The sequence below is a fragment of the Plectropomus leopardus genome, chromosome 21 (assembly GCF_008729295.1).
Source record: "Plectropomus leopardus isolate mb chromosome 21, YSFRI_Pleo_2.0, whole genome shotgun sequence".
Classification (NCBI taxonomy): domain Eukaryota; kingdom Metazoa; phylum Chordata; class Actinopteri; order Perciformes; family Serranidae; genus Plectropomus; species Plectropomus leopardus.
Window position 1 is genome coordinate 18020139 of NC_056483.1, and position 27322 is coordinate 18047460.

The 27322-nt window shown below is 38.5% G+C and overlaps 2 protein-coding genes across 2 annotated transcripts in view; one reads left to right on the top strand and one right to left on the bottom strand.

Annotated features, from left to right (window-relative positions):
• Positions 1–7318, top strand: part of LOC121960674 (very-long-chain enoyl-CoA reductase) — a 17876-nt gene extending 10558 nt beyond the window's left edge. The window contains exons 5-15 of the mRNA XM_042510482.1: positions 1281–1332; positions 2001–2045; positions 3298–3401; positions 3754–3869; positions 5200–5305; positions 5648–5720; positions 5873–5916; positions 6007–6064; positions 6293–6372; positions 6463–6508; positions 6580–7318. Coding sequence (XP_042366416.1) covers positions 1281–1332; positions 2001–2045; positions 3298–3401; positions 3754–3869; positions 5200–5305; positions 5648–5720; positions 5873–5916; positions 6007–6064; positions 6293–6372; positions 6463–6508; positions 6580–6707 — 852 coding nt within the window. The 3' untranslated portion in view covers positions 6708–7318. The remainder of the gene's footprint in view (positions 1–1280; positions 1333–2000; positions 2046–3297; positions 3402–3753; positions 3870–5199; positions 5306–5647; positions 5721–5872; positions 5917–6006; positions 6065–6292; positions 6373–6462; positions 6509–6579) is intronic.
• A 257-nt stretch (positions 7319–7575) lies between these two features.
• LOC121960485 (retinal-specific phospholipid-transporting ATPase ABCA4-like) overlaps positions 7576–27322 on the bottom strand; it is a 40570-nt gene continuing 20823 nt past the window's right edge. Inside the window, 36 exon segments of the mRNA XM_042510201.1 lie at positions 7576–8721; positions 9874–10123; positions 10277–10369; positions 10480–10583; positions 10724–10858; positions 11782–11923; positions 12017–12123; positions 12222–12284; positions 12395–12515; positions 12699–12828; positions 13824–13947; positions 14026–14173; positions 14818–14933; positions 15084–15261; positions 16130–16299; positions 16471–16545; positions 16641–16746; positions 16961–16993; positions 17264–17358; positions 18668–18857; positions 18950–19048; positions 19180–19304; positions 19579–19748; positions 20504–20558; positions 21663–21764; positions 21766–21869; positions 22371–22473; positions 22854–23032; positions 24043–24180; positions 24374–24513; positions 24664–24795; positions 24958–25135; positions 25912–26100; positions 26238–26315; positions 26446–26650; positions 26996–27217. Of these exon segments, the coding sequence (XP_042366135.1) occupies positions 8602–8721; positions 9874–10123; positions 10277–10369; positions 10480–10583; positions 10724–10858; positions 11782–11923; positions 12017–12123; positions 12222–12284; positions 12395–12515; positions 12699–12828; positions 13824–13947; positions 14026–14173; positions 14818–14933; positions 15084–15261; positions 16130–16299; positions 16471–16545; positions 16641–16746; positions 16961–16993; positions 17264–17358; positions 18668–18857; positions 18950–19048; positions 19180–19304; positions 19579–19748; positions 20504–20558; positions 21663–21764; positions 21766–21869; positions 22371–22473; positions 22854–23032; positions 24043–24180; positions 24374–24513; positions 24664–24795; positions 24958–25135; positions 25912–26100; positions 26238–26315; positions 26446–26650; positions 26996–27217 (4719 nt within the window). The 3' untranslated portion in view covers positions 7576–8601.

Here is a 27322-nt window from a genome sequence, read left to right on the forward strand (position 1 = left end):
TTAAAAAACGGCCAAGAACACCATTAAATTGTATGTTGAAAAAATGTCATAAAAAAGATATACTATAGTACGGTGAAAACCTTCAAATATGACATATCCAAAATACAGTTGAAAACAAACTGAGACCACATAAGATAGCATACTGTGACATGCCATAACATAGGATGTTGAAAAGACAGCAAAAAACACATTAAAATTACATGTGTAAAAAATGACCGAAATTGCAATACTATAGTATGGCCAAATATGTCATGATTGACATGTCCAAAAAAAAACTAATAAATCACATAAAACCATAAAAGGTAGCATGCTGAGACATGCCACAGCATAGGATATTGCACACAAAAAGCACACACGGTGATCTGTTGTTCCTCTTTTATTTGGATGTCTGTCATGTCATGACTCTCTCCACTCTCCATCTCTTCTCATTGGCTGGCCTTGGGGTGGTAGTTTCAAGTAGAAACTTCCTCCTCCTGGTTGGGGTGGCATGTTCAAGTAGAAACTTTCTCCTCCTGTTGTGGAATTTCCACCCCTCTGCATGTGGTTTCCTGTCAATGGCTGCTCAAACGGCTGCTGCTGCTGATTCATGAATGTATTAAAAATGCTCATTAGGCAGGGTGTGGCCCCTGGCATGTTCATGAAGGGGTTCATCTCCCTCTTTGGGAGTGAGCTGCTTGGGTTAGGATCTGGGTGCAAGTCTCATTCTTGGCTGGTCAAAAACATCATGTAACAGTATGTCGACACGTTGTCATTAAAAAAAATAGGATAGTATGTAAACCAGAACTCATCAAAAACCTGAGAACACAATATGTTGTCCGAAAAAACTTTTTTTTCTTTTTTTTGCTCACCGTAATATCCTATGACATTTTTTATGATTTTTAATCAATATGCATTATAATGGGTTTTTTTCATGATTTTTTGTTGTTATTTTATACCAAGATGTTACATAATAATCCTTGGTTGACAAATTGTTTTTTTATTATTTTTAGTAGACATACTATTCTGTGATGTTTTTGATGATTTTCAAATGTGTCTTTGATTATATTTCGGAGGACATACCATTCTATGACGTTTTGGATGATCTTCAGATGACATACTAAACTTTACATTTATATACCTTTCTATATATTTTGTGATTGGCCAACAGAAGTCCCGATAAATTTGCAGATTTGCCTGCATAGCATGAGTTTGGAATGACTTTGAACATAAAGGCTTTTAACAAAAGAAACACTAGTGACTTCACTGAAAAAAACTTTACTTCTTGTCTGTATTTCATTCAGGTGGAGCCCTACTCAACAATTGGAGACATCAAGAGTCTCTTTCACAAATCACGTGAGTGTTTTAATAAATGCATAGTATGAGTTTGAATTTGTTTATTGGTGGCCTTAATGTTTTATTTTGATTCCTGAAAGTAAAAAATATATATGTCTTGTATAGTTTTCTGGTGCACTCATTTAAAACCTCCATGATTTGTAAATGTAGCTCATTGTTCAACATATTGTCATTTTAAACTGATATTATATTGTTGTATTTATTTATTTTTTATTTTTTTCTTGTATATTTTATTGCACGTTTCCTGTTAACTACAATTTGCATTCATACAGTTCTTAGTTAAAAATGATGATAGGAAAACTTGCTGTTATTGATTGATTTTACAGTATATCATAACACTGCACTTCACCAGAAAGATGTCCTGTTAAAACCAAGTTCTTGTTTACTCCTATAAAGCCCCCCTGTGGTTCTGTCATCAGTGTGTGTCTGGTCAGAAATGTTACCAAATGTTTGCCAGGCCTGGGGCCATCAGGATCCATCAGAGCAGCAGACCTCAGCGTTATTCCATTGTGATCAATTATTATTGGGCCTGAGGCCAAAGTTTGTGTGTGCAACGTCAGCTCTGTCAACTGTGTGTGTGTGCATGTGTGTGTGCATGTGCTTGTTTGTGTGTGTGTGTGTGTGTGTGTGTGTGTGTGTGTGTGTGTGTGTTTGTTTGATCTGCTCAGACCCTCACTGGTATCCAGCAAGACAGGCCCTGAAGCTTGATCCCAGTAAGTAACCATATTGTGATCATTTACTGTGTGTGTATCTATTAGTGTCTCATACACAACATTAAAGCTGTATTGGGCAATGTAGCCTAAAATTGCAATGGATGGTAGCTATTTTCTGTTTAAAATTGACATTATCACCCGCAAAAACTGTATGGCAGTGTGTGAAAATATTGGAAAACATGTGCCATTGCAAATGAAATGCATCCTATTTAATCTCAGGAAAAAATGTTTTCATAAGTAAATATTGGAAAAACAAAACCTAGATGTGATCAATAGGTGAAGTGAATGGAAAAAATGGGAGAATTTGAAATGTAATTACTGCTATTACACAGTGTAACCCAGATTGTTCAGAACACACAACCCAGAACATTTGCAATGACCGTCACTTAAAACAGGGCCCAAGTCTTTATAGAGCAGCCATCACCATGGAAACTTAAGTCTGTACTTCTTTTAATATCGCTATAAAAGGTAGACTTCTTGATGTGCATCCTTGTTCCATTCATTTAAGCCTAAATTAAAATAGTTAAATGGGCAACTACAGTACCTAAAGTACAAAAAGACCTACCAGAAGGTATGTTGCAGAGCTTTGAATAGACTACAGGATTATTTTGTTACTAAAAAGCACAGAGTGGAGACTTTGGTAAAAAGCTATCTGGGCCAGTTCCTCCTAATGATATTCTAAAAATGCCATCCAATTAGTGCAACATATCTGTGGCTGTGCCCCCAAGAGCTTCCAGGTAGGGAGAACGTGTGCTGGAAAACTGATCAGACTCATTAAAAACATTCTGAAACCTCACTTAAAGTCACAATGCTTTGCACTCAACTGCTTACATTTCCATAATCATAACAAATTTCAGTATGACTGTTAATGCAAATTCTTTCTGGTCATTTCTCAAATCTAAAAGAAGCTTAATAGCAAAAGCAATGTTTTTCACAGGATAGTAGAGCTATTGATGGAACAATTAAATATGTACAGAGGCCCTGAGAGGCAAGGTGAAAAAAAATGTGAGCAATGTTGGCAAAAGTTTATCTCAGAGATACAGGATGTTATCTCCTACATAGGAGGTAAAAAAAAAAAAATCTTCCCCTTCAGGGCTTCCAAATTATTTATGGTACCATATCAGATGAAGTTACAAAAGCCCTAAGAGGCAAGGTGAAAAAAGAAAATGCAGGCAATGTTAGCCAAAACCTCTCTCCTATGAAGGAGGGAAAATTGGACTGTGGATTGACTGTTTTACTTCTTCTTTTTCAGAGGAAAAATCACTCAGAGATGACGAAGTCTTACAGAGTCTACCTGTTGGGACCACTGCCACCATGTACTTCAGAGATCTTGGTCCACAGTTAGGTTGGACCATGGTAGGAGGAGCACACTAAGTGATAACATATTTGCCAATACTGTAATATCCCGTTCTTATTTTGTCACTAATGACCAGGAATTTAAACAAAAGATTTCAAATTGGTTCAAAATATCTCTGTTTTGTTCTGTTTTTGTCTAACCCATCTACTTTAACTTTAACTAAGACACACAAATTCTGTTTTGTTTATTTGCATTTCAGCTTTGTGGTATTGTTTGTAACACGTCTCAAGGAAAGGGAAAAAACAATTTGTGTGCACAAGTTTCTTACTTGAGAGAACAAATTATTAAATTGAGAGCAGGAATTTGCTGAGGTAGTATGAGGTGTTAACTTTCTCTCTTCTTTTGTTCTAGGTGTTTCTGGCAGAGTGTATTGGGCCCCTTCTCACCTACCTCCTCTTCTATTTTCGAGTGCCATACATTTACTCACACAAATATGCCTTCACCTCCAGTCCGCATCCTGTTGTCGCGTAAGTGGGAAAAAGGAACTTCAGCTATAGCACAGGTTGCACAAGGCAGTGGGCTTTAACCTGCAGACATGAGGCAAATTCACAGACATAAGTTTGATTTATTTTCCAAAAAATAGCCAACATTAAAAAAAAAATCCATATTTTTAAAAAAAAAACCTATAATATTCACTCACCTTTAAACTTAGACTTAGATAACAAGATTGAAGAAGAAGAAGAGATGGCACTTCTTTTCTAACCCTCAGATGGGGAAACAGGCATATGATCCAAAAGTGGATAAATTATTTATATTTATTGAGTCTGTCATGTTCTTTTTTTTCCGATAAACATTTTGTTAAATTTTTAAAGGCCAAAATACATTCAATCAAAAAACAGCAATGGACACTAGCTGACTGACATAAGCAAATCACAACAAAACACAAGACAAGAACATGATCTGGTAAGGACTTATGACTGTAATTGATTGCAGTCCGGTTTTCTGTGTTTAAATTGTTATTTTATTGATTGCATTCTATATTCTATTGTATTTTGTATTTCTTTAATCCTGTGTAAAGCACTTTGTGAGTCCTCTCTGTGAAACATGCTATATAAATAAAATTTCCTTCCTTCCTTACATACTTACTTACGTAAGGAAACCAGAAAATGAATGGACCTACATTTAAGAAAAAGGAAAAAAAAAAATAAATAAAGTAATAATAATAATACTAATAATAAGAGAGGCTGTGTTGAGATTAATCCAAGTTAGTACCATTATTGGAAGGCCTATGGCTGACTTTCCAATCATGAAAGGGGGCTAAGCCCTTACTCTGTCATTGGGGGCCATAGATACGTTGTGGAGTAGAGGTCAGCCTCTGTCAAACTAAATCAGTATCTAAAAATAAACTGCATCATCTCATTTCAGAGAACCATCTAGAGTGACAAAACAGTTGTTTAATCTCTATGTAATACTGCTATGGCATGATAGTGTGAACAGTCTCTTTTATTCATGTTTGTCATGGGGTTGGGTTTGTCAAACCCTCAGTCATTTTAACAATTCTTTTTGATACCGTAGCGTTGCATCTAGTTGCATAATGTTTTTTATTATTCTAGTGTGTTCTATTATTTACAGAATGTTGCACTTCTTTTGCTGAATCCCAAAAGTTTTGTTGCTGCAGCAACCCAATTTGTCACTCAGGGATCATCTAAATTTAATCTTTTCTCATCTCAGATTTTTTAGCTCCTGCAAAAATAACTTGTTCCGTTTGCATGTTACAACAAGAACATAAGAACCACAGTTTAATGTGCATAGGCCTACTTATTCTTCTGACCTCTGCTTCACCTTTCTGTCTCACAGACTAGCCTGTACCTGTCACACTTTCCACTATATGAAGAAATTGATAGAGACTATCTTTGTGCATCATTTCTCCCATGGGACCATGCCTCTCAGGACAATAGTCAGGGTGAGGACATGACTACCCTTGAAAAGAAGGAACTGTTAATGTGCTCACCTCCTTCACAATGTGTGGCCTCTTTTTCCCTGTCCCATGCCAGCTGTTTTGGTACTTATAGCCCACAGACAAATCCTGATACAGAATTCTGCTTATAATAGTCTCAGAGCACAGTGTACTGATGAGGAGAGGTAGTTCTTAGGTCTTCCACTTTGTGAGCTTTAGCAATTCAAAAATAGAAATTAAATAAAAGTAAATACATTTTATTTCTATAGACCTTAATGCAATTATATTTGGTTTTTTGTTGTTGTTTTTTAATTTTCATGCTTTTGTATTGTTTGTTTCCTCACTTAGAATTGTGCCTATTACTGGGGTTTCTCAGCTTGGTTGGCCTATTATATCAACCACCCTCTTTATACACCTCCATGTAAGTCAGCCTATTCACACACACACACACACACACACACACACACACACACACACACAAAGACACACACATACATACATACACACACACACAAACACATATTTACCTCTATTTCCTGCAGTTTATCAACACCAGTCTTTCCCTCTTTGCAGCATATGGAGAACTACAAGTCAACTATGCACTGGTGATATTTGTGGTATGTATACTGGCGTTCATTTAGGGCCAATGTAGATTTTTGTACATGCATGTGTAGCAGTAAGATGTGAAATCCTTATTTCTTCTCCAGATATGTGAACTGGGCAACTTCTCCATTCACTTGGTTCTTAATAATCTCAGAGGAGAACGTGAGTTGTTGAGTTTTATTTTGCTTACTTCCAAGTTCTGAGGACATTGTCTGGTTCATCAAGTTAGGTTTTGTGTGTTGAAATAACATGAAATTTGATCTATGATATGGGTGTCTACAGCACATAATCAACATTTGGTAATATTGTTACATTAAATATATTTAAATGTTATTGAGAGTGTAATCCATTTCTTTTTTTTTCTTGACTAAACCATTTCTGGATCCAAAGGCAGAAGGTTTCCTATGCCAACAAAGAACCCCTTCACATGGCTTTTCTTCTTTGTATCCTGTCCAAATTACACATATGAGGTAAGAGAAGTAATAGTAATTCATCATGGCAATAATTATCACCCATGTTTGTGTATTTACCTCTGCCTGTGTATCTTACACATATTGTAGGTTGGAGCTTGGGTAAGCTTTTCCATCATGACCCAGTGCCTGCCAGGTATGTATAGTACAATATGTATTTTAGTCAAAAAAGTGTATGTACTAATACCCAAATGGTTTGTATTCCAGTGGCATTGTACACATTACTGGGGTTCATTCAGATGACCATATGGGCCAAAGGGAAGCACAGAGCCTACAGCAGGGAGTTCAAGGACTACCCCAGCTTCCGGATGGCCATCATCCCCCTAATTCTCTAAGAACATGAACTATTGTAGCCTATAATGTGTGTATATTCACTCCCCACAAGTGTTTTTCACTAAAACAAAGATGTCTGCTGTGGCTGAGGCCAGCACTATGCAAGTTTGTTTGTATATCACTGAAGTGAAATGAGAGCAATAATATTCTGACGATATACTAGAGCATTAAAAATAGCTTTGGACATTTTAATCGTGTGTTAAGTTTCAACTATAGGTTTTAGTTTCATACTCGGAGTTTGATATGGCTTTTTGTGAAGTTAGCACAGACGGATACATCTTCATTGTATTCTCCCAGCATTGTAAATGGATGTTTTTTATATCCAGGACTTGACTTCAGGTTGGAAATGGCATGTAAGCATTTTCACAGCACTTTTTCAAACCAGTGAGTAGTTCTCGCTGCAAATTCAGCTTGTTAGCCCACAGGTTGTGTCACCTCTTTTCAATGATGAATGCTTACAGCACCAGAAGTTTTCAGGTTAAGTGAAAGAAATAAAACATACTCAAGGTTATTATAAAGTGCCTGTGGAAGCAGACTAGAAGACTGGAATTAAAAATGTCATGGCATATATTTGAGAGTGCAAAATCACTTTTAAGCTCTCATGGGAAATGCTGATAAAGCAGACATTTAATTATACTAATATTAATCTCCTTCACCATATATCTCAGTGTTTTCTTCAGAGAAACGAAACTATATTGTAGAAGTGTAACTTAAGTATTCAAGGGTTTATCAGGTCCATACTGTCTAATCTCAGGTTTTATAAAAATTGTTTGAAAAAAATTTTTCTATAAATGTGAATGTGAGTAATCTCATGCAATCTCAGTGCAAAACAGATCAAATGGGATGTCTGGACATAAAAAGGTCCACATATTAAGGAAAAATGTAACTTTATTGGACATGATGGCCCTCTCACAAACATCATTTTTGTGACGTTGATTTCCTCCAATACCTACAACAGATTCCGGTGGAATTCAGACAGTTTACGAAAGTTGCTAAATATTATGATAAAGCGCAAAGATTGAAGACATTGGTGGCATAAAAAATATCAAGTTACTGAAATAAATTCCATAGCAGCAAGAGGATTTTGTAAAAATCAGCTGTATTGCACTAGCAGGGTTTTTTTTAACCAAACATCTTGGTTAAGAATTGTGATGCTTCAATTAAAGCTGCATCAATAAAGTGCTAAGGCTATGCTTCTCTGAGTGCTTCTTTCACATATCTAAAGAAGGCAATTAAAAAGATTGTCTTGCTTGGCATCTGAAGCAAAAAATACACAGGACCTATGCTTTCTTCACATTCCCATTACAACCAGATATTGAACTTTTTTGACATGTCATCAATCAAAGTCATGGTCCTTGTCGTAAATCTCAAGCTCTGTTTCATTTTGTTTGCAAGGCCTACAAGGTGAGCAAAACATGGAGCATAGAGCAGGCACAGAAATGCTCCACACTTTCCAAATCCAAAGCTCACTAACCCCGCTTACTGTAAAAGCAAAGTACTGCCACGTGTCAAATCATCAGTCAAACATGAGAAATGTCCATTTACAGACTGCGTTTAAAGGCCTAACACCACTCAATTGACCAACAAAGATGACCCCATTCCAAACAGTACTCAAAATGCTGAGAGAAGACTTCTCTTAAATTTAGAGGACACAACCTGTCCATCTTCTGTTTTTGGTATCCCAAAAGTGATCGTGCACCACTTACTTTTCTCGACCAGGCAAGGGAACGACTTTTATGATGACACTGTAGAAAATCCTCTTTAGACTGTTTCATTTGAAGAGAAGGTTCAAGTTCTGCTGACAAACATTCAGCCCTCCAAAACACACTCTTATCCGTATTCTTTGGACATGACATGAAAAAAAAAAGTCCTCAAGTTGAAGTCACTGAGGTGAGTTCACTTCTCCAAAGATTTGAAGGGTGAGGCTTCAATATATCGCTGTGCCCCAGCGGCTTTTGGATGCAGCACAATGGTGTCATCCTCTCTTGACTGTTGCTTGGCAAAATTCACAAAAACCTACAGGGAATAGCAACACATTAGAAATATGCTGTGACCTTGAAAGAAATTATACTGAACGCAAGGCAGAAGACATGAGAGAATGAAATAACATGGCAAGATTTGTTTTACCTTTTTGGTACACATATAAAACATAATGAGGATTTCAAGTAAAATGGCAAATTAAAAAGCAAAGACTTGCATGACATGCTAATGTCAGCATGCTGTCATTACTAACATGCTGATACTCGCAAGTGCAATATTCACCAGTTTCATCAACTCGGTTTAGTATGTTAGCATGGTAACATTTGTTAATTGCCATTAAAGACAAGGTTCAATTGAAGCTGATGATAATGTAATTAGTTTTTCTCATGAACTTAAGTATTGGACATGATTATGGCACCAGATGAAAAGTTATTGGATCACCAGAGTGATTACAGTTGGGGGAACATCTCTAAATTTCTTGTTAATCCAACCAATACCTGCTTTGAAAGCCAGAGTGGCTGACCAAGTGTCATATGTAGAGCCACACTGCTAGCACAGTAAAAAATAAAGAGTTAGAGAATTATTCACAGTTTAGCCATCTGATCCTTCTGGAAGATACCTAAAGAAGAAATGTACACAATTTCATAATTATCTTCGCCAAAGAGTTAATGTTTTCAACTTGGTTTGTTTGTCCTTTTAGATTACAAAAAAACTACTTGCCCAATTTTTATGAAACTTGGTGGAAGGGTGTGGCATATGTCAACGAAGAACCCATTTAATTTCAAAGCGGGTCAGAATCACAGGGTAGATTCACAAATTATTTTTCACTTTTGTTAACCTTGCAAAAATTGGGCCTTTGACCTTGATAGAATAACAGCCATACATAAAAAAACAGTAGATGGTTAACTTATATAATTTATATAGTAAAAAAATATTAACTGAATGTCAATTGGAGAAATACAAATAATCCATAGCATCATCTACATTCACAGATACCAGCAATTCTCTGGCGTGGCCTCTGCATGTAGTTGCTCAAACTTTTAAAAGAAATAAGTCATTATATTGGCATATATCGCAGTTGCACTTGCAGATTTACATGTCGTAGTTGACTGGACCATTGGCCTTGGTGGATGTCTGTGCCCTCTGACTGCCCTGCTAAGTTCTTTATGTTTTACAATGCTCATTTACCTGATCAAGAGTGGTCTGGGATACTGAATAGTCCTCTATGTTGAGCTTGTCTTTATTAGCCAGGACCATTTGAAAGATCCTAGCCAGGGAGGAGGAGGAGATCTTGTACTGCAGAGTGTTGTAGTGTTTCTCCCTCTGGATGCAGCCAGGGAAGGTGCTCTCCATGAATGCTTCAGCAGGGTTCAGGTCAGGGGCACAACCGGGCTTAGCTGCCCTGATCTTCATGGTCACCACGTAGCCATCACCAAATCTATTCACATTGATGTAAGGTAAAGCAAAATCAAAGGAAGGCACTTTCATAGCATGCTAATTGATTTTTGCATTTATTGTTGAGTGTTTTTTAAGATACATGTTAATATACTTTGGAAATTCTGACTTTGCTATACGACATAAAATGACTTACTTGTATTTGAGATGCTGAATGGTTCCCAAACACTTAAAGGATCCATTAACCATAATTGCTAAGCGGGTACACAGCGCCTCACACTCCTCCATACTGTAAAGACAGATAGATTAACTAAACTTGTGCTCATACATATAGTGCGCACATACACGCACACACACACACACACACAGAGTCAAACATCCAAACCCAAGAAAGTGTACCTGTGCGAGGTGAGGACCACGGCTCGTCTGTCCTGAATAACACTCATGATGGAGTTCCACAGGAAACGTCTGGAGAGAGGGTCCATACCTGTAGTGGGCTCATCCTATTGTACAGTGACAATGAAGAACACATTAACATACACATAGAAACATCTAGTTTCTCGTCTATCACCTCACCATGCTCATGAAACTGTGTTGTCCATACGAAATCTAAACCAAACACTGTCATAAGTGTTGGCCTCACCAGCAGCACCAGCGCAGGGCAGCCTATCATGGCGATGGCTGTGGAGAGTTTCCTCCTGTTGCCTCCGCTGTAGGTCCCAGCACTGTGGCCTGCATACTCAGACAGGCCCAACTTCTGGATGGCCCACTCTGCAACCTGAGCACAAGGAGAATACTTTCAGTGCCCTTATGTTGCAATTCAGTCAAATAAAAAATGGGGGATTGCAGGGTAAAATGATACTATGTCGACTTTGTAGTTCTCAAATACTCAGGGTTTCTAACTGAACTTGTTTCATCCTTACAACACAATTACATGGTGATATGCTGATTGTTGGCATTTTCGTCTCTGTCCAAACATGTTTGCATTTGGTTAAGGAAGTAACAAGCTTTTAAAGAACTTGTATGTAATTATGTCCTCAGCTGTTCATCTACTGTGACATTACTGAAATTAAATTGCTGCTTTAAAGGTCTTATAGTTGATATTCAGAGCATTAATATAGAACACTATTTGCTTGAGATATAGTGAGGTAATAGCATCCTGATCAGAAAATAAAATCATGCCACCTCTGTGTGTGTTGTAATCCAAGCTTTTCTGATCTTTGTTACGGTAGATGGTCCTGCAGCACGTGCATGTTAGTGTATGTGAGTCACTGTCTGAGTGTCCCACTAGTTAGCTGATTGCCACTCAGCACTGTGCCCATATGATGGTGACTGCTACACCTACACTCCAGTTTCCCGAATTATGGCATTGTTAGCGCTGTTTATTGAGTTAGTACTATTAGCTGCTAGCCACTGGCTCATGTTGAGAACCGTGTGTTGGAAATCTGTTCCCAAAATCATAGAATGTTGCATACAGTGATTACAGTGAAAGGATATGCCACTTCATTCTACTTGATATAAAGAATAAATCATGCTTTTTATTAGTTTTCTCTCTGCTATAATAGTGGTTAATAAATTGGGCTTGTGGGTTGTCTTAATTTTAGACACAAAGATTATATAAGATACACTCATCATATTTATCATTTTACATTGCTGCCAGGTTCTGTTTAAAATAAATTCCTGGCAAAGTCTGCATCTTACCCTGCTGATCTCTGACTCTGGAACTCCACGGAGGCGAGCGTAGAGGTGCAGGTGTTCTCTACCTGTCAGCAGCTCATCTATGGCATCAAACTGTGGGCAGTACCCCATGTTCTGGTGGACGTCCAGGATGTTGGTCAGAATGCTGAAGATTTAGGGGTACACAACAAGAATACTGTTTACAAGCCTCGAAACCTATATCAAATCACACAATATGTTAAGTCAATATATTACAGACCTGTGACCAGAGACTGAGGCCTCTCCTGAGGTGACGTCAATGTCTCCAGTTAACATCTTAAATGTTGTGGTCTTCCCTGCTCCATTCACACCCAGCAGACCAAAGCACTGCAGAGGATTAAGGGAAAAGACAGGATAGATGAAAATAAAATGTGAGAAGAATGCTTCATCTGTGAAGTTAGCTGATTTGGTTTATCCACACAAACCTCTCCAGGTGATACTGCAACACAGATTCGGTCCACTGCAGGGATGATTGTTCCTGTGTACGTCTGACAAGGTAAAATGAGAGCAAAATCATCACAAAAAGTTAAGACATTTTGAATTTGAAATCTTTTTTGAACATCAATATTGGCATTTTATCCAAGGGAAAATGGTTCACCTTGGACAGGTCTCGTATGCGTAAAATGTCATTGTTTTTTTCACTTTTATAGAGTCGCTCTCTTTCCTCTGCCACATCTACATCTTCTTCCAAAATAGGAGGCTTTGGGCAATCTGATATCCTGCCAATGAAAACAATTAACGACTCATTAAATCAACTTCGAGTCAATTCATGCACCAGTCACATCGCATTCACAGTGTGTTATCTCGAAATTGTATTACACACACTCTGTAATTTTCAAAGAGCAATTACTAAAGAACATCAGGCAAATTTGAGTTCTTTATTCATGCTCTACTTGACTCACCAGTGATCCAAGAAGAAGCGATACTGGAACAGAATGTTAAGGATGAAATAGACAAATCCCCCAACAGCCATGCAGAATAAATTCTTCCCAATAAAGTCCCAGTTATAGGGGTCTGGACTGTAGTCCTCACCTGACAAAATACATAAAAGTAACACACCTTTTAGTCACATTTTTCAAAAATAGCGGATGTAAAATCAGTGCTTGTAATTTTCTTGTAATATTTTCAAATTCAAAGATATATTCTTTACTACTACTGAATCTTTTTAAAATTTGATGATCATTTAGTGTGATCAGTTTGTTACAACTCTGCAGTTGGCTCAGGTCTTGTTGACAGCCCATATTAACCCATAAGTCATTAGTTACTATCCTCTAATTTGATCCTCAGGAGCTTTCACTAAAATAATGCCTCTACCTGTGTTGTACCTTATAGACAGTATCGAATAGAATTTTAAACTTATGGTAAATGCTAAGAAACAGTTTGCTTGGTTCTTTTTAAAATAACTAAGCTACATTTGTTATGTATGTCATGTAAAATACTGCACAAAGGTCCCTTAACATACTACACTACATTTTTAAATGACTCAACACTGACTTTTGGTTTCGCACAAGACAGGAAATGCAATATTCTCATTGACATTTAAAGAGAACTGGATACAACACTGGCGGTGAGGCCCCGTTCATTCCTGTGAAATCGCTCCATGACATCTGAAGCCTAAAGAGTTAAACTGCTGCACATGAAATTATGCGGACGATTACCACTGCTTCCACTTCTTCTGATTTCGTGCTGTGCTAACTTGAATGGGGATAAAATGTAAAAATCCTGGGGCTCTTCTAGACTTGGATGTTATGTTATGGAACCGACCACCACAACCTGCCTCTGTATGCAGATTTTGTCGCTCTATATACTACGTCAGCTGATTTTTTACTTTCTCCCTTCATATTGACTGCCACCACTGGAAGTTGCACTTAAACATAACATATATAAGGGTCATAATAAGCTACTTGTACAAATTATCTATTTTTCATTTTGGAGGACAGTCTCATCAGAGTGTGGCGATGTTGGCAAACAGTTGGAGACTTTTGCTTGCTGAACGGTGAGATATATGAGCATGCGTGTGTTATTACCGAAACGGGCGTATACATCAGTCACAGCCTGGTTCATGGCCATGTCTATGAGACCTCGACCCAGGCAGTAATGAGGGAAGATGAGCAGCACGGTCTTCAACAGCTGGTTGAACTTGTACAGAGCCTGGACAGACATCAAAATTAGGGTGATATGGAAGATGAAGGAAGGTGAGATTTACAGAGAGAAGCACTGTGGTCTTACTGTGGTGCCCTCGAAAAGGTCCAGGATGAAGGTGATGGCGCTGCTGTTGATGCCAATGAAGAGGTTGATACATGACAAAGAGACATAGGCTGTGCTGGGGACACTGAATATAAAGGACATCGGGTACATCATGGGTGTCACAGACCAGCTAGGAGAGAAAGAAAAAGAGAACAATTTAAAATCCGTCACCGGTGATATGCATACATGATATGCAATAAATTCTGACAGTGGCAGGCACTCGACTGGGTGCGTCAGTAGTTAGCATGATCTGTGAAGTAAACTCGACCCACAGGAATGTAACGATGAGAACGATGGTGACAGTAGCTCACATTTAGTCTGGCATCTGAAAATCTATGCATGAGTCTAATGTGTGAAGAAAGTCAAAATCGATCTACATAGCTACAGAATTGATTGTGGGAACAGAAAGAAAAAAGAGAAACAAAGTAATAAGTTTCGTCTTATTGTGTTGTTAAACAGTCAATTCAAGCACCAGGCTTTAAATTTAACTTTAATGGAGAGATAATTTGTTCATGGTTTTGTCAATATTTCACAAAAATACAGGCCCTGTGAAGCTCACAAAGAAAAAAGCTGTAGCTTACAGACATTTAATTATGTTGGATTTCTCCACAACAAATATGTGGAAATATAATACATTGGCAGTGTCAACTAAAAAGCAAGGCAATACTATTAGCATATTAATGTTTTAGATTTTTGCCCCTCATTTACATCCTTTGTTGTTAGAAAAAGACTGAACAAATACAGTTAATACTTAAAAAAAACACAAAAACCTACCCATAAAGCATAAGCAGGGAAATGAGTGGCTGAAGGTTGGTTGGTGAGGTGTAGCACTTCTTATCAAAAAAGATGAAAATTTCCACCACCATCGCTGCACTGATGGAGTAATTCAACTGTGGAAACAACAATAAAAACAATCAAATGGGCATTCCATAGATACTTATGTCTACAGGGCATTTTCATGAGTGAAGAAAACCTCTTCACTATTTTTGACATTTTCCTGGCATTGGTGCACATTTTATGAGGTAATAGGGTCACTGTACCATGTCCCAGAGGAAGTTGGCCATCCAGTAGACCAATGGGCTGACACCACTGACAAACTGCAGGTGTTTGGCCTGAGTGACCCTCTCCTGGATTAAATAGAGGATGAAGCTGGCTGGTACGAAGGACATGGCAAAGATGACACAGATAGCCACCACTGCATCCACTGAGGTGGTCAGGCTGGGGAAAAGAGAGAGGACATTTTAATAAATTCTTAAATTAGAATGACTGCCTTGCGGATGTATGCCTCTGCAAACCAGTCAAGTTGCAGCTACAGTTTACATCCACGTCTGTCTAAAGTCATGTAGCCATGAGAGTAGACAATATATCAAAGTGTTGCTGCAAAGATGCTAAATATTATCAAATGTAGATGATTCCCACACATCTTCAATTCAGCAGCAAAGAGAATCTAAACAATCAGCACAGTTTCAAAGTGGACAACCAAGATTAGTGACACTACTTCATCATCTGACCAAATGTCGCCCTTTTGTTCTTGAGCTATGGCACTAAATAATAGCCAGAATAACATTAGGGTGTTAGAGTGAAGCTGTCTTTTGACCTATTGGATATAAGATATCATCACTTCATAATTTTATTCTTTTGTGAGAAATCTTGTCACAATTAGCATATGAATTCTTGAATTAGGGCCTTGACATTTGACCACCAAATTCTAATCAGTTCATTCTTGAGTCCAACTGGACATATGCGCCAAACTTAAAGAAATTCCCTCAAGGTGTTCCTGATATATTGGATTCGCAAGAATGAGATGGACACAAGCTTACAGTGACTTTTGACTACAAAAATCCAACCAGCTTATCCTTTAGTCCAAGTGGATGTTTGTACCCAATTTGATGAAATTTCCTGAAGGTGTACTTCAGATATAGTGTTCAAGAGAATTGGATGGACAGACTGACATACGTATGGATGGACGTATGGATGGATGCATGGACAAACGCACAAGCAACAATCATGCCCAGTTTTTGCAAACACCTTCAAAGGTTTCAGACTGAAGTGTAACTAAATGCATGTCCAGCTGTTGGTCACTCACACAGTGATCTCAGAGAGCTGTTCTTTGGTAAGATTCAGCGGATGGTTGATGGTGGTGATTCCATATTCGTCCAGGTTAGCTCCTTTGGGCAGATTTGCACGGAGGATGGCGTTGTTGGCCACGTTCATGAAAGAAACCATGGCGTGCCAGCCCTTATTGTTGTACCACACCTGCCAAAAGACAGTGTACTTTCATGACTGTTAATTTAAAAGTTAATAAAATAGACGTGTCATCTGAAAACTACAGCATTTACTTGTTGTACAGTCTAATACATTGTTATATACTATGAGACAAGTGGATCACCGTGATAAAGGTTTCATCCTGCTGGTGAGTGGACTGACCTTGACATTGTTTTGAGTCTCCATGTACCTAAGGAACGGCCCTATGTCCTTCAGCGTTTGTTTGGAATATTTGCCCTGCAACCAAAAATTCAAAATCACTACAGAGCAAAGTATGAACACACAGAAACAAATAGCGTACACTATCATAATGTTGACTTTTAAAGCCATACCCCTGTAACATTGAGCAGTCGTGCCAGCTGTGCTGCTACATCCTGGATGGTCTTTGGCTGAAGTTCTAAAACAGGTAGCTGTCCTCCCACTGATATACCTCCATACCTGAACACCAGAGAGAAAACCCCACTGACATTTACAAAGCTTTACTGTGATTCCAGCTCCTGCTGCGCAAAACTGTACAACACCATGACAACCACCGGAGGGAGAACTACACCACCACACATGACACATCTGACCTAGTAATAAACTTCAAAATGCATAAAAGACAGCAATATATGGAACAAACTGTAATCACATGGAAACAGATTGAAATTACCTTTGTTCATTCACCCAATATTTGCTCTTCAAACTGGAAAGAAATCAACATTTCAACTTTAAAAAATATTCACATCAATTAGGCTTGACATTACTCATTATAGTTTTTCTCTGTTATGCAACTATAACATATATTTTAATATTCAAAGTTTAGATCAATGTAGAGGAGATAATCTAGAGTTAATCTGATGCTATTAGGTACAGTTACTTAATGCTTTGTCTTCTTTTGCATAATTAATTGTTTTTTGCTTTTGGGGGAAGTAAATGAGTTCTTCCCTCTGAACTGGTGTGCAGGATCTTGTACCTGGTTCTGATGAGGCTGGGGTAGGTCTTCACCAGGTAGTCGGAGATATTCCTGCCTGTTAGGTCCATGAGAACATCTCCTGTTGACTGGATCCTCTGATGCAAAAAATAAAAACAAAATGAGCCTCATGCAGCAACATTCTCTTAAATTCATCTCATATTTTCTCTAAATTGTCTAGTAAAAAGTAAGAGAAGCCAACCCCAGATGCACCAAACACTCTAAACCACCCAAATCTGCCCTTACCCAGGTGTGCTCAATGACCCCACTTTGCATAGGTAACACCCCCTAAACACCATATCAGTGCAGGTTGTGTGCTGTGTTCACAGACACGAGGCCAAGACTGGAGAAACTCCACCAAAAAAAAAGGCTAGAAGGCCCACAGTTAAATAAACAAAGTAAATGTGTTTTCAGGAAGATGTATTTAAGTAATAAAAGTGCTCATGCAAAATGATTTAAATACATTTAATAAATCAAAATAATTAGAAAAAGCTGCAATCCCTCATACATACAGTATACAGTATATGAGATCTGGAACCATGATTTATTTTTTCCTGAAAAATGACTTCCACAAAAGAAATAGTTGCCAATTAATTTTCTAATTAATTAACTAATGCACTGGTATATTTTAATATTTTGGGTTTTTGTTAAAAAAAAATCTCAATTTTTAAAGTAGTTATCTAGTAAAAGTAGTGGAGTAAAAAGTACAGTATACAATATAAAGTACAATATAGAGGTGGAAAGTGGCAAGAGATTAAGATAATCAAGTAATGTAAAGTAACCTCAGATTTGTACTTAAGTACAGTATTTGAGTAAATGTATTTAATTATAGTTTAGCTCTGGTCAGCAGAGGGATGCCCAGTAACTGTAATTACAATAATTGGGATCAATAGATCGAGTATAGTATTTCTTTAGACCTGAAATTTAACAATCCAGTCATTATAAAATAACTCTAAAACATGATCTAATTTTGATTTAATGATATTCCTGCATTTTTTTTAAAATGTTCCTCAAATACAAAACTTTTTTTTATTGTGTTGGACAACAATTTGTGGTCTTTGAAGATGAGACGTTTTTCTCTTAAATTGGTAAGAGCAAATTTTCTCTTACCTCAGAGAAAAGCAAAATTAAGAAAACATTGGTGAATCCCAAAAATCAATAGGTATGAACAAAATAAGAACAAATCGTGGAAACAAACAAATAACATTTGTTTGTATATCGTTTCTTGCATGAGGCCCATTGTCTATTTAATATAAGAACTCATTAGCAATGGTGGAGCTCTAAATGTATGCCATTTCAGTTAAATAAGTGAAAGTGATACAGAAGTCAATGCATGGTAGAAGTGTATGTGAGGGGTAGATCTTTTATATATATGTGGTTTTTAATATCAATGATCCAACCACTTACCTGTGGAGGTGGCAGGCCTCCAGCTCCTACAGGACACACAGGGAGCATGGTGAGTTTCTTAGGTGTGCTGCACTGACAGTCTGGAGATGGTCTGAGGGAGCTCCACTCTGGGCCGTCCAGCATATCGATCAGGAAGGGGTTAACCAAGGGCATCTCCCACTCTGTGGTTATGTTGTTACATGGGAAATCTCTAGCAGTGGGAGAAATTAAACCATGTGGTCAAACAAAACAGCACAGAGGACAGTCTGGAGAAAAAAAAAATAATCTGTGAAGGTGACCCACTCAAGTGGTTCATCCACCATGCAGCGAGTCCCAAAGCCGGGCTTATCCAACAGCACCTCACCAAAGTATCTCATCTGAGCATCCATAGGACGTTCATTACTGCAAGGACAAGATCAGAAAATATGTTCAGAGAGACAAAGTCTGTCAGAGGTATTGTACAAATGTTATTTAATCTTAATTTTTCATTTCAGTTAAATAGTGCTATGCAATCTTGAGTCCTTCATTCCCACCTGAAGAAGGTGTACTGTCTGCCATACATCCAGGGAGTGAGAGTCAGACTTGGATACTCTCCGAAAGGTGGAACGATCAGCGTGAATGTCAGAGCCAGGAAAACAAAACTGGCTGGCAGCACAATCTACCAAAGACAGAGACACAACTGATAAACAGATAAAATATTAAACACTCGGATTAATATCAAGGCCCTGGTATGTCTTATTAAAACTATTCAAAACCTGGGTTATTATCGCTTTTCTTGTGCTGTAGTATTTCAGTATATAAATATATATATATATATACATATTTTATTCCACTAAATGTAAAACACCTATTTATCAACACTTAAACATGAATGCTATTAAGATTAGTACATTATATTAGCATTAGGGTTTGATAAATGATATTGAGGTTACCTGGGCGAAGAAGTCTTTGTAAGAGCGCGTCGCATGGTGCAGCCTCTTGATAAGCAGAGCAAAGAACTGCTTGATGGTGAGACACAAGCCTCTGACCTGGGAGGAGCCCCTGCCTGCACTGCCTTCTGGGACATCACACTGGCCATTGGTGTGCAAAGCCCCATCTGTCCCTGGAATACAGAGCTCAAGTCAAGTTGCAGCCTGACTTGCACATGCAGTTTACATGCTGGATTTAAAAAGCCAGCCAGGGAGCTAAGCATGTTCAGCCCTCTGTGAACAGCGATCAAAAAGCATTTACCAGCAGCTCTACTAGACTCAGGGATGTAGTCCATCATCTTTACATGTTACTGCTGTGCAAATGAAAGCTCTGGATTGAATATTTATGATGAATTGGTCGCATGTTACAAGTCAAAAAGCACAAGCCACAGCTAACTGCAGTACACCGTTGTCAGGAAAAACACTTTTCCTAAAATGGGTTTTCAAGAATGGATTAAATTTGAGGCATTTTTCAAATTGTCAGACTATTCTGTTATCTTCACAGTCGACCTTCACAACAAGGGAAGGTTAAAATAGGTTTCATCTACAACGCATGATAGACTGTAAACCTTCTTAAATTGATATGTTTTTCCCACAGCAGCAGCAATTTGTCCAGAGCCATAAGCTGAAAACCAATGTCACCTTTTAATGGTTCCATATCAACTGCCACTCTGTTGAATCCACAGAGACTAGCTCGACAGATCTGTCGCAATGATTTCTTGTCTGAGAGAGACAGTCAGAAAGTGGGATACAAAGGATGTAGTTCACATAATGAAGAAAAATAGTCTACGAGAGGTACAACTACACATTCAGACACACAACAAATCAACAGGACCAGAAACAAGGTAGAGGAAACAAAAACTTTGTGCATTTCTTCCTCTTTTTTTACCTGGTATGCATTTCCTGTTGGTTGCATTCCCATTAGCAGTGACCTTTAGGAAGATCTACAAAGAAATAGCTTATTTTATTGTCAGGATCCAACATTAACAGATGCTCTTTATTGCAAAGCTTCATATAACAGAGTCTGATCACTGTAAAGGTGAATGTCTGACAGTGTCTGAATGACAGATTGTCCCAGTAAAACTCCCCCTTTTTGATCTTATTATTAAATTTGCTGTTTAGCACTGAAAATGAAAATATATACTTTAACAGCAAATAATTGTCAGTTTGATCTATTGACTCATATTTTAAGTCCTGGGACTGTAACATCAATTTGTAAATGTGAATCAATGGGGGGGGGGGGGGTCCTAATAAATCAAAACTGTATGTAGTCGTTAAATGGACGGTTCGGATCATTTTAAGTAGCACTAAAACGTATTTCAGCCACCTAAAAAAAAGTCACACCTAAAAAAATCAATATCAGTTTAAATATATTCTATATTGGGAGTATTTTCACTGCTTTAACCTTTCTGTCAGACAGCCTGTTTCAACTGGAGAGCAATTGACACCTTCAATATCCCTTCAATGCTCTCATCAAAGCCACCAGACTCCATTGACAAAACAGTCATTTTAGCTTGCAGAATACAGGAGCTACAGGCCAACCGCTGCTTCAGTCGTGTTTATTTATGTTATTGTGTGACCACTTTAAACCCCAAAGTCACACAATAACAGAGGTAGCGGCAGGCAAGCAGCTCCTGTGTTCAGTGTGAAATCATTGTTTTTCTTAATGGAGTCTGGCTTTGAAAAGAGCAATACAATGGTTTTATTTTCCAATTGGAAATTGCTGACTGACATTAAGGTAAAGCAGTAAAAAAATACTTTCAGTAAAGCGCACAATTGAACTGATATTAAACATTTTTAGGCACTGAAAAAACATTTTGTTGCTGCCCCTCTCCAAAGCAGTATATTGCTCAGCTTCCATGTCGTACTCCTGCCAAATTCTTCAAACTGGGGATGTACAAACTGACATTTACTTTATGTAATAGGCTGTCTATGAATAAGTACCTCATGCAACCTCACTTCAAAAACTCGGAACTATCCTTTTAAATACAAGCAGTCCTATGATTACTGAAGCTGCTAGCATTTCCTTTCTTGTCATATCCACCCACCTCTTCCAGCGATGTGTCCGACACACCGAAGCTGCTGAGGCCGATGTCCACCAACGTTTCCTCCAGCTCCCTGAAGAGGCTGGCATAGGCCCTAGGCTGGAAATTTCGGTTTGGGCAGCAGGTAGGTCAGCTCCTGGCCGATGGCCTCGATAAGACGAGCCTGCGGCACGTGATGGTGGATCAGAGCTGTGATGCTTTCCATGTTACCTAAGAATGAGTGGTACGATTTTGTCATATTTTAGCATCCATCAAAATACTTTGAATAATTAGTTTTACATCTTACTGCCTCCCCTTTACCCTCCATTTGCTTTTTTAAAATGCAAAGTAAACTGCATCAACACTAATAGTAAAAAGAAAAACAGTTAAACTAATTATCTGACAGGATATATGCTGAGTAAAAATGTGTTGCAAAGGGTGTGCAAAATCACAGCAGGGAATAAAGGAAATGTAAAAGGTCTACAGTAGAACACTGAATAGAGTCAGTGCTGGGTGTTTCTGGGTGTGTTGGCAGCAGCTACAGTAAGCAGACTGACTACAATCCAGTGCAAAAGAGCTATTCATCACCATGACAAAGAGATTATGCTCCATTGCAGTATTCATTTAGACGCTGAATAGACTGAAACAGGTTTAAGGAGATTAACAATGAACTGGCGCACTACACTGATGTCTGAAATTACAATATAAAAATAACCCAATAATGGAACTCACCATCCATCTGTCTGTCTGGACTGCGGCTCTCTTCCTGGCTCACTTTAAACTTTGAGCACGTTGAGCATTTACAGGAGCAGTCCTGTGTGCAGTCACAGCTGGCCTGCAGGAAAACATGATCAGAAACCAAAATTTTACCTTTTTTTTTGCATCCTTGCAGTCGCATGGACTCATTTACATACAAATTACAAAAAGTCTAATGCAGGTCAAAACACTGTATTAATCTAGGGTCAAGTGTAATGGATCATGAATAAACCCTTTTTTCTTTCTTTGCTTCCTTCCTCCCTTGGTTCCTCTCTTTCTTTGTTTTTTCTTTCATTTCTTCCATAGTTGGTTGGTTTATTTATTTGTTTATTTATTTATTTATCTTCTTGTTTCTTTCTTCCTTACTTCCTTTATTAATTAGCAAGTGGTTGCCAAGCCAGATTTTTAGCAAACAATAGCCTAATGCACACACATAAAACCCACAAGGCTCTGTCCCACCTTCGGGGTGTCACGCTTCATTCGTCGCACAAGAGTGAGGTAGAAGCCAGCGCCAAAACAATTCTTGAGGAAGATGGGGGACCCGCAGCAGTGAAGGCGGCCCTGAGAGATGATCGCCACCCTGTCACTCAGCAGGTCGGCCTCGTCCATGTGGTGGGTGGACATAATTACTGTACGCCCTGCAAGATGTGTCATAGACACACATAAATGGAGATAAATGAAAGAAGGACAGATGTTTGATGACTCTGATTTCAGAAAAATGCTCTGTCTTTGCTCAGTCAGAATCTAATAATACTGGCAAAAACCCTACATTCATTTTTAATATGAAGATTCCGGTACAGCTCGCCTGGATATGGGGCCATAAATTCAGTAGGCCCACGAATATATGACATAATTGCTCGAAGCATATGTCCTTTCAAATTTAAGACAGAGACATTATTGTAACAGCTTTAGTTTATAAAGTTGCCAGGTTTCATGGATATCAGGTTAAGTGGAAGACCTGTTAAATGTATTGGCAATAGGTTCATGTAGCAGGATCAAGGCTGAATTATGTTTGGCCTTACTAGACAAACCTGTCAGATTTGTTCAACTATCATCAACAAATCATGTCGTGTAGTATGACAAGCTACACTGCTACTGTTAGTAATATTTACACCAGATATCTTTTTAGTATGTCATTAACAAGATTTACTAGTAGTTATTAAGGAAACCTGATAATGAAACCTTATTAGTAATTTGAAGAATGAATATTGAGCACACTATGATCCAATAAATTAGTCAAACACACCTGATATGTTGGACAGTTCTTACAAATACAACATTATGTTGGTATTAGTTAATGTGAAAAAAATAAAATAATAATAAAAATGTAAAAATTAAAATAAAATAATTAATAATTTAAACATTGAATTTAAATAGCAGAATACAGTGCTACCCATTTTAAAAGGATGAATGGTGTCTATGTCAATGCACATTTTAAGGTATATACTGTAAATGAATAATATTTTATTATTGCATTATATAAGACAGTAAAGGTTGGCTTTTATTTTTTTTTAAAACTGAAACTTTTATTTTTCTTTTGTTTTTGGAAAAAAAATCTAAAGTTAACCTGAGAGGCTAATCCAGCAATCCTCTACAGAGCTATGACATTATAGCTGTGTACCTTCTAGCCAGAAGGGGTCAGTCTTACCTGCTCGATATTTGAGCAGCAGGTCCCAGATGGAGCGTCTGGAGTAGGGGTCCACCCCTGAAGTGGGCTCATCCAGGATCACCACCTTGGCTCCACCAACAAACGCCAAAGCAACTGATAACTTCCTCTGCATGCCCCCTGCATTAAAACATCATAAGGTACTGACAGTGCACACATCAGTGTGTATTTTGCATGGTAGTGAGTGTATTAATACATCTATGCATGTACCTACATACTCTGTGTAAACCATCTATCCAAAAACATAGAAACAGAAAGTATCCATATGCACTGTGCAGCAGCTTTTTTGGGATGGAGAAGCATCCGGACAGACCTGAGAGGTTCTGGATCAGTTCATCTCTCTTGTGGGGCAGACCCAGATCCTGCAGCATGTTCTCCACCTCCTCTTCGGCCTCTGCGATTGGACGACCTTTCAGCAGCGAGTAGAAGAGGATATGCTCCGCTACAGTCATACTAACAGTAAACAAAAGAAAGTGGAGAAGCAGTAATGTGGTTACAAATATAAAACTGTACATGCAATACACTGCAAGCATACTTTGTGTGTATGTGTGTGTGGGTGGGGGGGGGGGGGGTTATTATGAAAGTGTGTGGAGATTTACATACTGCTGAAATAGGATGTTGTGTTGAGGGCACATTCCCAGAGACACACGGATGGCGTCCATGTCTGTGCGGATGTCCTTGCCATAGATTGTGGCGGTCCCAGAGGTGGGCGGGAACATACCAGTTAAGATGGACCTGGAAGAAAGAGACAAGGAGAGAAAAATTAAGTAGTGATACACGGTGTCCTCTGGCTACATACTGATACAGCAAAAACTTGAATGAAGATCATTTTAGACTATTTTTGACTTGTCAAGCTTTTAAAGTTGTCATGTGTGAGTATGCATCTGTGTGACATACATGGTGGTGGTCTTGCCAGCCCCATTGTGGCCCAGAAAGGCAGTAATCTGGCTCTCATAAAAGCTGATGCTTAGGCCATCCACTGCTGGTGTGGAGCTGCTGCCAAACACCTTGACCAGGTTCTGGATACAAACACCCTTCACCAGGTCTGCTGGCTCTGCTTCAAAGAAAGGCTGAGCTGTAAACAGCAAAGACAATACATATGTTACTAATTTGTCTGGACAAGGAAGAAATGGTGTTTCTGGACTGTTTGAGTGTTCAGAAAACAAATTAAATCCATAAAAGTATTTTTAGTAAAGCTGCAGAATGTTATAAAAAGCTGACCCAATTATGAAAAAAGACATATAAACATATCATATCCCTTTCAGAAAGTAACAAAAGCAAAATTTAATTTCCCAAATGTGTATGAAAGACACATATGAGATCAGGGGACTGGAATGCCACATGTGCAAAGAAAACAGTTTCCATCACTCATTAACTGAGCATGAAACTGAGAAGCTAGCAATGTGTATGTTCACCAGCAAGTGCAAACACTAACACAAGGGTACCGAGTTCTCACACAATGAATGTGATTGGCAGAGAGGGAGGGTGAAAGTAAATAGGAAGATAGTTTTTAACCCTAAATTAAAATCGAGGTTGTTCTTGCTTGGAGAAACATAATTAATAAGATATGGAATGAATGGCATGCAGATTTGTGCTGTGATTAGACTTTAAGGTATCAGAGAGAAGCAAAGATTTTGATAATCAAACGCAGCTTTCGTAGTGAATAACTGAACCATGATAGAACTTAGTTTCATCTATTATACCCTGTGGTAAAATATGAGATGTATAACATGATAGAATATGATGTACCAGTCTTCAATAAGTTACAAAAGTGTGTGAAATTTAACAAGTTGCACCTCACTGTGTAAGAAAATCATCTTTGTACACAAATCCAATGTGTGATGATTTTACCGCCTTGGTCCTGGGTCTCCTCTGCCTCAGCCTGTTTCTCCTTCTCCAGCCTTTCACGTTGATCCTGGTGTTCACACGAGCCAGCCTGGAGCGTGTCCTCCAGAGTCTGGGCTTTGTCGTGATCTTCCTCCTCCTCTTGTTTCTGCTGCTCTTTGTTTGCCAAGTTATCAAAGCCTAGTTTGTTGCTGCCTTTAGAAAACAAAGTTAGGATTTTAAAACTGTCTTAGAGCTTACATCAGCGCATTATGTTACTGGGTAACAGTCTCTCCTCATAGAAAAAATCTTTCCTTATGCACAGTAAGTGAACAGGGAAAAATGGTAAGTACCTGAAGCTGGAGCCACACTGTTGAGCCAATAACAGGGCAGGAAGGGGAAGTAAAATGGTCGGCCAATTCCATACTGGCCTGTGATGTAAAAAAATAAATAAATAAAATAAAACATGAGCTACAGTAAGTATCCAAATACATCAAAACACAATTGATTAGGTAAAATAAAGTTGCAACCAAACCATTTATTTCACTCTAACACACTGACCAGGGAAGACATTATCCAGGTACCAGGCCAGCACAGCATACAGCACAGTGTCCAGGCCCATCATGCAGATGGAGGTGAGAAAGGAGAACTCGTCCCCCTCCAGTGGGCTGGTCTGGATGTTGTCCCACTGCAGACCCAGGCCCTGCTCCTCGTACCGGGACAGGTACTCTGTCCCAAAACCAAAAGCGACCTGGGACAGCAAACTCTGATGGCAAAGGCAAGGGGAAAGTCATATTTGTTCTATAGTCTAAACTTTATTTACATTTTTTGTTGTTTATTTTTAACTAAAACTATGACCATGAGGTTTACAAAACATAGTGGTTTAATTAGACATATGCCTCCATCCTTTGGGATGCAACAGGTCTGTAAGATACAAAAAGTAATTCTGTTTTTTTTTTTTTTTTAATCTAAGTGAAATCTCCAAATCAGTTCCCATATTTGATACTATTTGTGAATGTGTCTGAAATTGATTTATCACCATGTTGTAGAATGTTTTCTTGTGAAACACACTGCCTTGAAAAAGAGGGAGATGCTGAGATGTGACACCCACCACCAAAATCTTCATGTCCTTGGTGATGCGGTCCTGCCAGGCAAAGCAGAAGATGTGCGGGAGGTAAAGGGTGAAGTAAACGATGCCGCAGCAGGCTGCTGCCAGGTTGGCATGGTTGAAGAAGACGCTGAGGAGGAAGCATTGCATGATGGTAGCCGTAGTGAAGGTGAGCAAAAAGAGGAAGAGGATGATGCTGTTGCTGTAGTTAAGTACCCTTCCTCCCTACAAACCAGAGACAAAGAGAAACAGGGTTTTCAGTTGCAAAACTCTGAATCCACTGAAACCCAACAGACATATGGAAGAAATTGAGGAGAAAGATATATGGGT